This window comes from Astatotilapia calliptera, chromosome 14, assembly GCF_900246225.1.
Source record: "Astatotilapia calliptera chromosome 14, fAstCal1.2, whole genome shotgun sequence".
Classification (NCBI taxonomy): Eukaryota; Metazoa; Chordata; class Actinopteri; order Cichliformes; family Cichlidae; genus Astatotilapia; species Astatotilapia calliptera.
In genome coordinates, this window is record NC_039315.1 from 9,443,181 (window position 1) to 9,457,338 (window position 14,158).

At 45.8% G+C, this 14,158-nt stretch overlaps 1 protein-coding gene and 1 long non-coding RNA gene across 2 annotated transcripts; one reads left to right on the forward strand and one right to left on the reverse strand.

Annotated features, from left to right (window-relative positions):
• Positions 1–470: 470 nt before the first annotated feature.
• Positions 471–2,245, forward strand: LOC113036425 (uncharacterized). Its single transcript, XM_026192776.1, has 4 exons — positions 471–667; positions 809–1,060; positions 1,629–1,718; positions 1,891–2,245. The coding sequence occupies exons 1-4, from the start codon at positions 538–540 to the stop codon at positions 2,148–2,150; spliced, it is 732 nt and encodes a 243-aa protein (XP_026048561.1). The 5' UTR covers positions 471–537; the 3' UTR covers positions 2,151–2,245.
• Positions 2,246–2,852: 607 nt separating this feature from the next.
• On the reverse strand, positions 2,853–14,067 carry LOC113036209 (uncharacterized). The gene is made up of 2 exons (XR_003274428.1): positions 14,036–14,067; positions 2,853–3,122 (listed from the first exon to the last, which is right to left on the reverse strand). It is a non-coding gene; the product is annotated as an uncharacterized LOC113036209 (long non-coding RNA).
• Between the last annotated feature and the right edge of the window lie 91 nt (positions 14,068–14,158).

Sequence of the window (14,158 nt, forward strand, 5' to 3'; positions counted from 1 at the left end):
CTCTTTGCAGCGTAAAGCACAAGGCTCGCGTGCAGAGTGAAGCGGAAAAAAAGTGCGAGAGAGAGGGTGAGAGAAAGAAAAAAAAAAACAAAAAAAACCCACGTACGGCTCGCGATAAGGAGCCGGCTCGCGTCGTTCATGTCAAAGAGTCGGCTCTAACGCTGTGTTCACACCGAACGCGATGGACGCGAATAGAGCGTCAGGTTTACATGTAAAGTCAATGGAAAGGCGCGATGACGCGCGATTGCGGGTCCCGCGAAAATTCGGAAGCAGATTTGCGTCGCGAAAACGCCAAAACGCGTGAAACGCGCGTCAGTGTAGCGCGTCAGGCGCGTTTGACGCGCGAATAAAACCACGCGCGTGAGTTTTTGTGTTGCACTTTGTGCATACGCGCGTTTCGCGTCTACCGCTCGAGTTGGAAAAATCTGAACTCCAGCGTCAAATCGCGCCGCGACAACCAATCAGGAGCCTGGTGACGTGGCTCTGACCTAGGTCAAAGGGGCAGATCCAGCCAAAGCCCTTCATTCTTCATTCAGTATGGAGGAAAAGCTGATCAGCGCCGTGGCTAACCACCCCGAGCTATATGATGCCAGCTCCTATTTCTACCGAGACAGGAATAAAAAGGACCTAGCTTGGAGACACATAAGTGAGGAGATCGGGCAACCTGGTAAGTTCATTCCTTCTTCTTTTTAATTTTCAGACTGACCCGATGAAGCCGTGCAAAAGCTAGCAAGCGCGCCTACTGTCCCGCGATTTTCCCACTGTTGTACAAATACCTTTCCGCTAACCAGATAATGCGTTTATTCAGAGGACATCTGCAGGAGAAAGTGGAAGAGCCTCAGGGACACATATAATAAGGAGAAGAGGTCAGAGAAGGAGAAGAGGAGTGGGTCTGCAGCAGGATCGGGGAGGAGATGGAAGTTCTTCGCGGTCATGGGGTTTCTGGACCCCTTCCTCACCCCGCGGGAGACCAGCGGAAATATGGTGCGGACCGTGGAGAACTTCTCCCCCGAGGACCAGGGACAGCCCGAAGAGGCAGCAGGGGAGTGTCAGTCAGAAGGTATGTTTACAATGAATTAATGTAGGCAGTTAATTTATGCGTGTTGTCATACAGGAATATATTTTGTTTATTAATAAACAGTATAAAGTAGTCCCGCTGTTCATCCGTCACCGCTTCGCCTTTTCGCTGATTTTTTTTATTGCACCGTACAGCTTTCAACGATGCGCATTGCATTCTGCAGCCCAAATGACAAATCTCCTCCGTGTCGTGTCTCCTGCGCTTGCCAAACTTATCATGTTTGGTTTTGATAACCATCACTTCAAATAGAAAAAAACAGCACAAAAACACTCATAACTATGACCCTCATTCGGAAATAGACACCTGCACCGGGAGCAAAAAAGGCGCACAAAAGTGGCGCCGCAGACGGAGAAAAAGCGCGGCATAATACTTTTACGTTTTAAAATCGACAAAGGTTTGCACTTTGAGAATCAACTTGTGAGAACTGTGACTACTGTTCATGTGCTGCAATAAATGGGAGACCACTGTATATAATAATAAGTATATAATAATATAATATTCTCTATGACTATTGTCTTCAACCTGTTAACATTTAATATTGTCTTGATAGAGTCAAGTTATCATGCAGCAGAGTCCTCCCCTGTTGCTTCTCCTGACTCCCCAGTCCCTGGTCCCTCCACTCCTGCTGCTGCACCCACAGGTATGAACATCAAGCACTGATAGCTTTTTACTTGCTTGGATTCCCTTGTGATCACCTTTACTAAATATCTACAACCAATCTGTTCATATCCTGTTTTTTTTTCAATTTTGAAAATGACAATCTAGTAGCAGCCTTCTCATTTCTTTGTGGTGTTTTGTTCTGTTTTTTACAGGCCCACAGAGGAGGAGAGCTCGAAGGCGGTCGAGGGAAGGGTCCCAGGATGGTCCATCGGCGGTGGAGCTGGCTATCCTGGAGTCCCTAAAGAGGCCACGCCCGTCTGCAACAGAGTATTTCCTCCTCGGCCTTGTTCCTGCTCTGGAGAGCATGCCGCCTCAGACACGAGAATTCGTGAAATTCCAAATTCATAAATTAGTTTTTGACAACAGCACAGCTGTGCTAAATTTGGAAACATTGGACCCTAATGATCAGTAGTTTTCTGATGAGGCAGCAGCTCTCCAGGGCAGAAACAATGTTCTTATTCTTCTCCTCCTTCTCCCCTGAGGCTCTTCCACTCCAAGCTGGGTCCTTTTTATTCCTGTCTCTCTGTAAATAGTTAAATTTTATATATTTATGTTGAATCTTTTTATTACTGAATTTATATATTTTATCAAATAAACATTTATAATGACAAATGTCTCTGTTCTACTACACAGCAAATATTGGCACCCGACTTGACACAAGTAGAATTTATTTCATATTATACTAATGACAAAATATACTGATACAGTGGGATGCAAAAGTTTGGGCAACCTTGTTAATAGCCATCATTGTCCTGTACAAATCGTTATTTGTCACAATTTAAATTGTCAGTTAAATACATCATATAGGAGACACACACAGTGATATTTGAGAAGTGAAATGCAGTTCACTGGATTTACAGAAAGTGTGCAATAACTTTACACTAAATAAAGCAGGTGCATATATTGGCAACACATAAAAAGAGAAATAACATAAATATGTAGTGTATATCAATGTGTGTGTCTCCTATATGATATATGTAATTGACATTTTTTACTGTAACCGATTCATACAGGAAAATAATGACTATTAATAAGGTTGCTCAAACTTTTGCATCACACTGGTTATAGGAACATAGTGAAGACAAGTTACTTAAGAGAATAAAGAGAGGTTAGGTTATTTTGGAGTAGAGATCCATTTATTAAGAAAATTTTAAAAAGGAGAAAGTTCCCTTGTAGTTGTGGAACATGGATCCTGAGTTGGGGGGTGCCTTCGTCTGGACGTGCTTCCCATCCAGAGCTCCACAACAGAGGGGGAAGTTCCAGCGCTCCTGGAATCCCTCTGCGATGGACCGCCAGTCTTCAGTTGAAGGCACAGCCGTGAAATCGTCCACTAGACAGTCCCAGATGGCCGTCGCTACCTGGGGGATGATCTGGCTCACCATACCTATGACACCACAGCCATGCTATCATTCAACCACTGATAACAGCATAAATCGAATTAAATTAAATCGGGACTTGATGAGACCATCTGAGTATCACTAGAAATATTATAAACAGTACCAGTTTGCTATCGGTAAACACCGAGAGCATTCACTGTTAGCATAGCACATCCATGTTAGCAGTGTATACACGATACACTGCTAACATGGATGTGCTATGCCATCAGTAAACGCCGACAGCATTCACTGTTAGCATAGCACATCCATGTTAGCAGTGTATAAACGATAGTTTATACACGCCGACAGCATTCACTGTTATAGCACATCCATGTTAGCAGTGTATACACGATACACTGCTAACATGGATGTGCTATGTGAAGAAAATATAATCTGATCAAACATTATTCAGCTTTAAATATTGTTCAAGCTTTAAAGTTACTGTGCAACTGTGTAATAAAAATGTGCTCACGACTTTGGCCTTGAGAGCGATAAGAAGCGATCGCCTCATCCTGCAGGTGCAAGATATCTGCAAGCGAAGAGACTAGAACACCCAAGGCCGATTTCCTTTTATGGAGTTGTTTTTCTGCTAATGCAGCACTTTCCTCACAACCCCCTCCTGTAAGTTTTAGAGAATATATACCCATTCTCACAGCAAATCTTGGGAATCTCCTGATGTGAGCTGTGTTGAGAGGTTGTCTCTGTCTCAATAAAAGTTCACTGATTCCCCATCTGCAGCAGGTGTCCGGTTGTCTTCATTCTCCGCCAGCCTGGTTAAGTCAATTCCTCCTTAACATCTAAAAGAACCTATTTAATGAAGGAAGACGGGTTCACTTTGTGTTTAATATTATTCTATTGCTGTTGTTGTTTTTTTTATATCCTTCAATTGGCGTCACGAAACAGGATCCGCTCCAGGCCAACTGGAACGGATGGGAGGACTTCGGCCGTGGTCTGAGTGAACGGAGTTTGGACAAAAGCTGTGTGCACACAAAAAACAAGGTAAGCAGACCTTTTATTTCTGCTATATTGAACATTATAAAAATACTTAGTGTCCAAACTCCTAGTAATTCATAACCAAAATTGTCTGGCTTACTTAAGGCTTGTTGAGAATCAGACAAGTAAATAAGAGATAAGTGAATAAGAAATAAGTGAATAAGTGAATAAAGATAAGAGTGAACTGAGGTCTGACCACGGTTGCAGCCGACGGGTTGCTCTCCGGTGTCGGATACATACCTCAGTGCAGGTCTGGGACCTTGAAAGGGTTTATTAGTAACGCCTTTCTAAACAAATTAAAAGGTTAAAGGCCTTGAGAATATTTTTTAGTAATATTCTCTAAACTACAGAAGGGTTAGGAAGGCCCAGAGGACTTTATTAGAAAAGATCCTCTAAAACTTAAAAAGGAGAAGTACTGGTTGGAGTCCAAAGGAGGGGTCCCTTTGATCAATAGGAGAAAACGGATCTCTTCTTAAAACCCCGATGATTTTAGTGTTTTAAATGTTTTGATGTTCTGTTTGATATTGGACACACATAAATACACGCTGAATGCTTGCTGTGGAACACTGGGCAGGACAGTTTGGTTCTCCGTTGTTCACAGATTACACAATTAAAGGAACTAGGTTCCTCTTTTGGTTAAAATAATACACCACACATAGAATTTTTTTTTTACACATTTATTACATACATAAGGAGGGTAATGAGTGACTGCAGGTAATGTATGAAGTGTGAATGAGACGTGTGAACAAGGTGACAACCAACTAGCACCCCTATCAGGAAGCTCTAGGCAAGGTTACCCGCCAGACTCCGGTTTGGTAGAAGCTTGGTAACACCTGAAGGGATATTTCAGTGCTGACTCACCTTTAAAGCAGCGCCCCAGCTGTTAGTGCCTAACAGAGGCAGAAACCCAGCTGGCCCAAATTCTCCTTTAAAATCAATAAAAGAACACTCCTCCATTAACAGTAAAATGGATGGAGAATTAGATCGAGAAACTAATGATGATGGTTGGGGTCCCGGTGTTATTCTTAGCACATTGGGAGAACAATTAACATGTGTTGAGACAGTCATCAACTCCACACACCAGCCTAAAGAAGCAAAAAAGCAGAAAGAGTCATTGAGGAAAACAGCTGAAAGGTTAATGAAAGAAAAGGGAAAGGACGAGGGGAGTAGTGGTAACTGGGGAATAATTTGGCAGAATAAGGCTATGCAGGCAAAAGAGAAAGAGGAAGAAGCCAACTCAGCAGCAGCAGGTGCAGGTGTGATGAGCGGGGTGAGACACAGAAAGGAAGCAGATAAGCACGCAGGCCGCAAAGCTAAATTTAATCACTGGGTGTGTTTATGGGAAACTGCAAAACCACACATGAAGAAAAATAGGTCTCAGCCACCTCCCTATTCTGCCTCAACTCCTCCCTCAGCAGGCATATATCCGGTACTTAATATCTCTGGTGGAATAATGACTATTGGAGAAGAACCGCCCGTAGCTCCAACTCCCATAGATACCAAGCATTTTTGCCCAGGAAGCTCCTCTCTGTCGGCGACATCCTCAGCTAGTAGTAGAGCCCCCTCTTCTATGTCCCATTGTTTTGGAACCGGATCTGAGGGCCTAACTGACCCCTTTGCGAGCGCACCATTTGCGGTTCGAATGAACAGACAGGAACCCACTGAACAACAATTAACTGATCAAGAAGCAGCATTACGCAGCTGCTTAAATGAACATAGGTCAGTGGTCCAGGTGAATAATCGTGTTGCGTCAGCCCCTCTTTCCCGGTCCAACCCCTTTGCCAGCACTCCTGTCGCTGTTAAAGGAGATCTGACCGCTACTGCAAAAACTGAGCCTGGCACTTCACCAAATGTCACAGTTACCATGTCTTTGGTGGGCCGTCAGGATCCGGAAACACAGATGAGTTTAGCCCACGATTTTGCTGACACTGCTACCCCACCAGGCGGGGAAGAAACTGAGGATACTGATGATGAACTCAGTGACCTTAACAATACACCCGCCTCTACCCCTCCCAGTTTAGGATATCAGACTAGATCTAAGGGCCCTGTGCCTCGGCCTCCAGGCATATTTCCCCTGGTCCAGACTAAAGCGCAACGTACACCAGTGTATCAACCTTATTCATTCGGAGATGTCCAGGCCCTAGTGGACAAACTCCCTGACATAATGGAGGGAGGGAATGCCTGGTTGGCTGGTTTGGATAAATACACAGCTGGACAGGACCTCGCACTGGGAGATTTTAGAGCTATTATAACTAGGTGCACATCCCGATCTCAGGCAGCGGACCTGGAACAAAATGCGGGTACTACCATGCATGAGAACGAGGTGCCACTAATGCAGGCCTTGAGGTTTATTGGACCGGCCCTGCGCAAACAATTCCCACCCAAAAATCAAGGCACCTTACAGAAATTTAAATGGGAGGGAAAGCAAAATCCCACCCATTATCTAAATCAGGCTGTTGAAGACTGGGTGAACCATACAGGTCATCACCCCAGTAGGACTTGTTCACAGAGCATGTGGTTTAGAAGGGCGGTGCTGAGGGGCATTCCGGAGTCAGTAAGCCAGAAAATGGAGGATAATCCTGATTTGCAGGACTGTGACTTTGCAATCTGGAAGAAACATTTGATTTTTAATCTTAACAAAGTGCAGATTAAGTCTGATGATAAAGCGGAGAGCGTCGAAGATTTACAGTTGCAACTGTTGAAGGTTCAGCTGCAGAAAGCTAAAAACGACCTGGGTGGAAAAGGTGACAAGCCTAAAAAGCAACTTGTGGCCGCTGCGGCTCCCCCTCCTGGTCCAGTTGCCCCTGATTTGTATCCGAACCCATGGCCAACTGATCCACAGCCCCCCCAGTATGGTGCTTATCACTCCCCGGCCCCTTATGGGCAGAGAGGTTCCCCATTTGGAGGAAACAGAGGTGGTTTCAGGGGAAGGGGTCAGATGGGAGGTGGTAGGGGAGGCCAGATGTATGTTTGTTTCCGGTGTGGACAACCTGGACACTGGGCTAAAGCGTGCCCTTTGAACCCGGCTGCTGGAAGAGGCAGGGGAGCCCGTGGTGGGCCCTATCAGCATCCTGGCCACAGAGGTGGACCTCGTGGTGCTTTAGTTGAAGTGCCCCCGGCCCCACAGATGCCTGTGATGGGGTGGGAGTACTACGAGGGTGGTCCCCAGCTATAGGACACCCCACAGACTGCCCAGGACGGTGAAGGGACAACGGCGGACCCTATGCTGTCCATAACTGTAGATAGAAGAAGAAGCAGCTTTTTAGTGGACACTGGAGCTACGTACTCCACCATTAAGGATGTTGCTCGTGAAAGACTTACTGACAGAGTGATTACAGTGGTGGGCATATCTGGGGAACCTAAAACTCTGCCTTACACCGTGCCCCTCCCCACAACGGTTGGAGATCAGACCTTGTTACACAGCTATGTTTGTTCAAAACAGGCGCCTGTGAATTTACTGGGAAGAGACTTGTTGATTAAATTAGGAGCCACAATACTCTGCTCTTCACAAGGCCTAACTGTGACTCTCCCTACTGGGGTTGTACTTCCCTGCTCTGATGGGCCAGAGGGAGGTGGTCAGTTTCTGCTGCAACCCTCCTCCTGTTTGACGGACTCTGCTGACATCTACTGGGCATTATTGGAAGTTGAAACACCTGCTGAACCAGGAGTTTGTACTGCTTTTCAGCAATGGCGGCCGTGGCTCTCACTCCTACATCCTTATGTCCCTCCCCCTGACCCACCTCATGTTACACTATTTTATGACAGGCATGACACCACCTGGTACCAGCACATGTTCCAAGAGCAGTGTGAGGGGCGGGCTTGGTCTCTGAACATGTCGTGCATTTTTGCGGCACCGGAGGGAGTGGCAGCAGCGGTTACTTTTACAACAGATCAATTACAGTGGTACATGATGTCTGATGAGGCAGCTCCCCATGTGTCACTGGCCTTACATCCTGGACACCAGGCTAAGGAGCTGGGTGGAATGGTTAAACGTTCCCTTGCGGCCACTGACTGGACACCTACAAAACTCCCACAGGTTTTGTTTTCTCCATCTACCAAGACATACCAAATTTTAAATGATTGCTTTAATTCCTCAACACTGCAACATGGAGTGGTCAGCGGGTCACATGGAAGAGAACACACAGACCACTGTGATGCTGCGCCTTTACTCGACTCTCTTCCAGATTGTTTGTGGTCCCTTGGACCCACAGATGTAGGTTTAGTTGATGTGGAGCCAGTCTCTTTTCAACTGTCATCTGCTACCCCTTTGTGGCAGCCTCAGTACCCACACAGACCGGAGGCTGAGGCTGGGATTGCAGAAACAATTTCTGGTTTGGTCACTGCCGGTGTCTTGGAGCCCTCCTGCTCTAAGTGGAACACGCCCATCCTACCCGTTGAGAAAAAAGGCACGGGGAAGTTCAGAATGGCACATGATTTGAGAAGGATTAATGCCTTACTTGGCACTCCTACTTTGCCTGTGCCTAATCCTTATGTTGCCTTGACCAACCTCCCACCATCTCATGCCTGGTTCACCTGCATTGACTTGGCTAATGCCTTTTTCTGCCTCCCACTTCGTGAGTCACTGCGTGACATTTTCTCATTTACATTTAGAGGCCGACAATGGCGTTACACTCGCTTACCACAGGGATTTGCCCTCTCCCCAGGACTGTTTAATCAGTGTTTGAAAGAACTTTTACAAACCAGCCCACTACCATCTGACTGTATGTTAATACAATATGTGGATGACCTTTTGCTGTCTGCCCCCACGGCTGACATCTGTTTGGAGGCCACCAGAGTGGTACTTCACCACCTGGCCAACACAGGTTTTAAAGTGAGCAAAAACAAACTACAGATTGCAAGAAAACAGGTTTCTTTTCTAGGCCGCATGGTCTCACAGTCCGGTATTTCCTTGTCCCCAGAACACAGGAACTCCATTTTGCACCATCCAAAACCTCTAACTGTAAAAGACATGTTGTCATTTTTGGGCCTGACTGGTTACAGCAGGACCTATGTCCCAGACTATGTTGGCCTTACTTCCCCTTTGCGCGCTTTGGTAAATGAACAAGGCATGAGAAACCTCTCTGCTCCCCTCTCATGGACTACAGAAACAGAACAGGCGTTTATAAAGTTAAAACAACAGCTTTCTGTCGCCTCTGACCTTGCTGTGCCAGATTATGCTTTGCCTTTTCATCTTGATGTTTCTGGAACTGGAACCCATATCAATGGTATCCTGTTCCAGAAAAAAGGGGGAGAGAGAAAAGTGTTGACATATGTAAGCGTAATGCTGGACAACACTGAAAAACGCCACCCACCGTGCACACAACACGTTTCTGGACTTGCAAAAATCATTCAGAAAACAGCACACATAGTGATGAACCACCCACTAAAAATTTTGACATCACACAGTGTGGTGGCCTACGTCTCCTCACAGGCCTTCACACTCACTTCACTCAGGCAGAGACGCCTCAGTACCATTTTGGAAGCACCACACATCACCTACTCACATGAAGGCATAAACATGGCTGATCACATGGGATCAGGGGAACCACATATGTGTGAAGAGGTTGTGCAGGTACAGGAGAAAATCAGGCCAGATTTGCAGGCAGAACCTCTAATGGATGCAGAAAAAGATTGGTTCACAGATGGATGTTGTTTCAGAACTGAAAGTGGAATGTTGAAGGCTGCATGGGCAATAGTGGAACAGACAGACATGAGATGGAAAACAGTGAAGGCAGAGCAGTTGACAGGACAACAGTCTGCACAGAGAGCTGAACTGAGAGCGGTGATTGAAGCCTTAAGGATGGGAAAGGGACAGAAAGTGAATATATACAGTGATTCAGCTTATGCTGTGGGAGCAGTGCATGTGGAGCTCAAGCAGTGGCTAAGAGCTGGTTTTTTGACAGCCAGCGGAAAGCCTATTAAACATGAGATAGAAATGAGGGAATTAGCGGAAGCACTGTTGTTACCTGTTAAGGTGGCAGTGGTAAAATGCAAAGGACACAGTGCCGGATTGGACTTAGTGGCATTAGGTAACAAACAGGCCGACTTAGTAGCTAAGCAGACAGCTGGTTACTTACCCTCCCTGATTATGGTAATGGACCCAGAAGCCACACCCCCTCCAGAAAGACCACCCATACAACTAGGCCTAGCCACAATCAGAGAGTTACAGGACAAAGCCAGCCCCCAGGAAAAATCATTATGGGTAACAAGAGGGGCCACAAACACAGATGTTTGGCGTGGCCCAGATGGAAGGCCCATTCTACCGCCAGGGGTCAGACAGACAGCAATGGAAGAGGCACATGGAGTGGGGCATGTGGGACCTGCACAAATGATGAGGAACTTAGCCGCCTGGTGGCACCCTTATCTAAAAGACATGACAAAATACATGGTTAAAACCTGTAAGGAGTGCAACCAATTTGGAATCAAGCCCGCCTTCAAGCCAATAGCAGGGTACTTCCCCATCCCACTTTGCCCAGGGAAAGAAATAATCATTGATTACACAGACATGGTGGACAGAGTAGGCAGTTACAGGTACCTGCTGGTGGCTGTGGATGCATTTTCAGGTTGGCCAGAAGCCTGGCCGACAGCAAGTGAAAACAGTAGAACTGTGGTAAAGTGTCTGATTAATCATTATATACCACAGCATGGGTTTCCCGAGGTCATAAGGTCGGACAATGGTTCACATTTCAGGAACCACGATCTGCAGAGGGTTGAAGCCGCATTAGGTTTGAAACATAAGTTTGGCTCAGTTTACCACCCCCAATCCCAGGGGAAAGTGGAAAGGATGAATCAAACTCTAAAAACTAAATTGGCTAAAATCTGTGCACAGACCAAATTAGATTGGGTTAAGGCATTGCCTCTTGCATTAATGTCCATAAGATGCTCAGTAAATCAAACCTCTGGTTACACTCCATTTGAGTTGGAGCATGGCAGGCCTTTTCCTGGCCCCTCCTCTCGCCTGTTAATGTCGGATGAAGCTGATTCAGACCTCGATCCGAGGACATATTATAACATGCTCCGCAGTTTTGTTGCCCAGTATTCCTCACAGGTCGCTGAAAGAAACCAGCAAGAGCTGAAAGAGGCGGCTACACCTGGAATGGACTACGTCCTCCTGAAAGTCACAAAGAGAAAGTGGGCTGAGCCTCGCTGGACAGGCCCTTACCGCATAACAGAGCGGACCTCCCACGCTGTCAGGCTCGAAGGGAAAGGTGACACTTGGTTTCATTACACACAGTGCGCTGCTGCCACCGAACCAGGAAGAACCTTGAGAGAGGTGCAGAAGGACCTGTCAGAAGGAGCTGCAACAGCATCACCAACCACTTGAGGGAGCCAAAACTCAACCTACAAGCCGGCTGGTTACAAAAGGGGGTGTTCTTCATACTGAACTAAACATTTTTATTTTTCTATTTTTAACATCTTTTATGACTTTGCTTTTATATTGGCTTGAGTTTTTAAGATTTACATTTTACATTGCAATAGTTTTAACCGCTGAAAGCTCATTTAAAGTTGTGTCACTGATACTTTTTGTTGCTCTTTAACTCCTAGAACACGCCCTTGGCGAGGTGGGGGGAACTGGACCACCTTTCTCTGCCCCATCATCCTCTATTAGAAGACATCCAAGCTAAGTAAACATGTCTTGGCCCTTTCCCCCTGAAATGACAGGCAGGCAAAGATGTTGCGTCTTTGTTTGCTTCCTGGCCCTGGGTCTCATTCCCATTGGCATAATCCTGATCTGTGAAGGGCCCCCGAAACTTCTGACACCTTCAAGTTCAAAAGCTTCGCCCCCTTCTGACAGTCCCAATCTGACAAATGTAGCCCCTAGGGTCTTGCCCACCACTTCCTCTCCAGTTTTGCCCACGCCCGATCCATTTAGAAAGAAACGACACACGGTTACCTCCTGCACCCCAAGTACGACTAGAATGATTACTCTCTGTGTCCCCAACAATAAAAGTTGGGTAGTCGAAATAGATTTCGCTAGCTTCCCAGTCACTCCCGTCACCAAAGACCAAGGGGGGGGATCTTTTTAACCTTGCAGTACATCTCTCCTCCTCAGTGTGGTATATAACCCTGGGAGGTTGGCATCAGTGGAAGTGGTCCAGTTTAGTGTCAGAAACGGACCTCGATTGGTCCAAGCACTCTAGGGGTCAGGCTTTGCACTGGAGAAACCAAAATATGCTCAGAATAGCAAAAAAACCGGATCTTTCAGGCTTAATTTTTACCCTAAAGGATCTGGCCTTGACCTCCTCGCCAACGGATGATGAAAACTCTGATCGTGAGGGTGACGAACATTATCGTCTTTCTCTTGTTTAAATGCTTCTAGAATGGTTGTTTCTCTGTGGTGTTTTGTATTAGGCTTGTTATTAATTGTTTCCCTCACCCACTTCCTCTTGAAGGATATATCTGGTTGAACTGTGTCTGGTCGGGTTGTGAGGGTTAAGCGATGTTCTCAGGGTCTCCGGACTTAAGCCTGAGCGAATGTGTACTCCCACCACTGGATATAAATTGTTTTTTTCCACACCCCTTCCTCACGTTTTACCATATTCACTTTTGAATGTCCTTAGCAGTTACCGTTCTGGGTTTATTTTACGGTTGATTTATTCTTTCACATTTTCACGTTTATATCTCTCATTATTATAGTATACTCTGTACTCTCCACATTTTTATCATTACTTATGCTTTTTGGTTGCTGAGTTACAGGAACTGTTAATTTTGTGTCACTACCCTGGTTGCACTGACTCGTTGTATCCTTGTGTGCAGGACAGCTGTTACTGCTTTCGTCGGGAACCGAGACTGCTTGCAGCCGACCCCTGGGCAGGGTGGTGCCTGGACTCTTTTCTCCTCATCTGCAATGACAGATAAAGACAAATGATAAGACCCGAGGAGTTTTTCGAGCCAGGCTTCGACACGTCTCTGTGTTCCTTTGAATGTTACTTATTTTTGTGTGTTGACCCATTTAAGATGGGTCAAAAGGGGGATTTGAAGAAAATATAATCTGATCAAACATTATTCAGCTTTAAATATTGTTCAAGCTTTAAAGTTACTGTGCAACTGTGTAATAAAAATGTGCTCACGACTTTGGCCTTGAGAGCGATAAGAAGCGATCGCCTCATCCTGCAGGTGCAAGATATCTGCAAGCGAAGAGACTAGAACACCCAAGGCCGATTTCCTTTTATGGAGTTGTTTTTCTGCTAATGCAGCACTTTCCTCACAACCCCCTCCTGTAAGTTTTAGAGAATATATACCCATTCTCACAGCAAATCTTGGGAATCTCCTGATGTGAGCTGTGTTGAGAGGTTGTCTCTGTCTCAATAAAAGTTCACTGATTCCCCATCTGCAGCAGGTGTCCGGTTGTCTTCATTCTCCGCCAGCCTGGTTAAGTCAATTCCTCCTTAACATCTAAAAGAACCTATTTAATGAAGGAAGACGGGTTCACTTTGTGTTTAATATTATTCTATTGCTGTTGTTGTTTTTTTTATATCCTTCATATGCCATCAGTAAACGCCGACAGCATTCACTGTTAGCATAGCACATCCATGTTAGCAGTGTATAAACGATAGTTTATACACGCCGACAGCATTCACTGTTATAGCACATCCATGTTAGCAGTGTATACACGATACACTGCTAACATGGATGTGCTATGCCATCAGTAAACGCCGACAGCATTCACTGTTAGCATAGCACATCCATGTTAGCAGTGTATAAACGATAGTTTATACACGCCGACAGCATTCACTGTTATAGCACATCCATGTTAGCAGTGTATACACGATACACTGCTAACATGGATGTGCTATGCCATCAGTAAACACCGACAGCATTCACTGTTAGCATAGCACATCCATGTTAGCAGTGTATAAATGGCTGGTTTAGCATATATTAGCACAGGTATCAATAAAGGACTACCGTATTGACCACTTTTACTAACCTCAGGCAGACGGACAGGCGCTCTGCAGGTGGGATTGAGCGCCTGTAATTGGTGTCTAGGCGGGCGATTCTGGGACCGACACGGGAAAGCAGGTCCTCAAACTGGCCGGGTGACAGACGATGA

What these genes read in the sequence shown, in the direction of transcription:
- LOC113036425 (XM_026192776.1), top strand. Translation starts at nt 538, where the DNA reads ATGGAGGAAAAGCTGATCAGCGCCGTGGCTAACCACCCCGAGCTATAT. An exon ending in TGAGGAGATCGGGCAACCTG is followed by an intron (nt 668 to 808) that starts GTAAGTTCATTC and finishes GCGTTTATTCAG; the next exon opens with AGGACATCTGCAGGAGAAAG. An exon ending in TCCTGCTGCTGCACCCACAG is followed by an intron (nt 1,719 to 1,890) that starts GTATGAACATCA and finishes TGTTTTTTACAG; the next exon opens with GCCCACAGAGGAGGAGAGCT.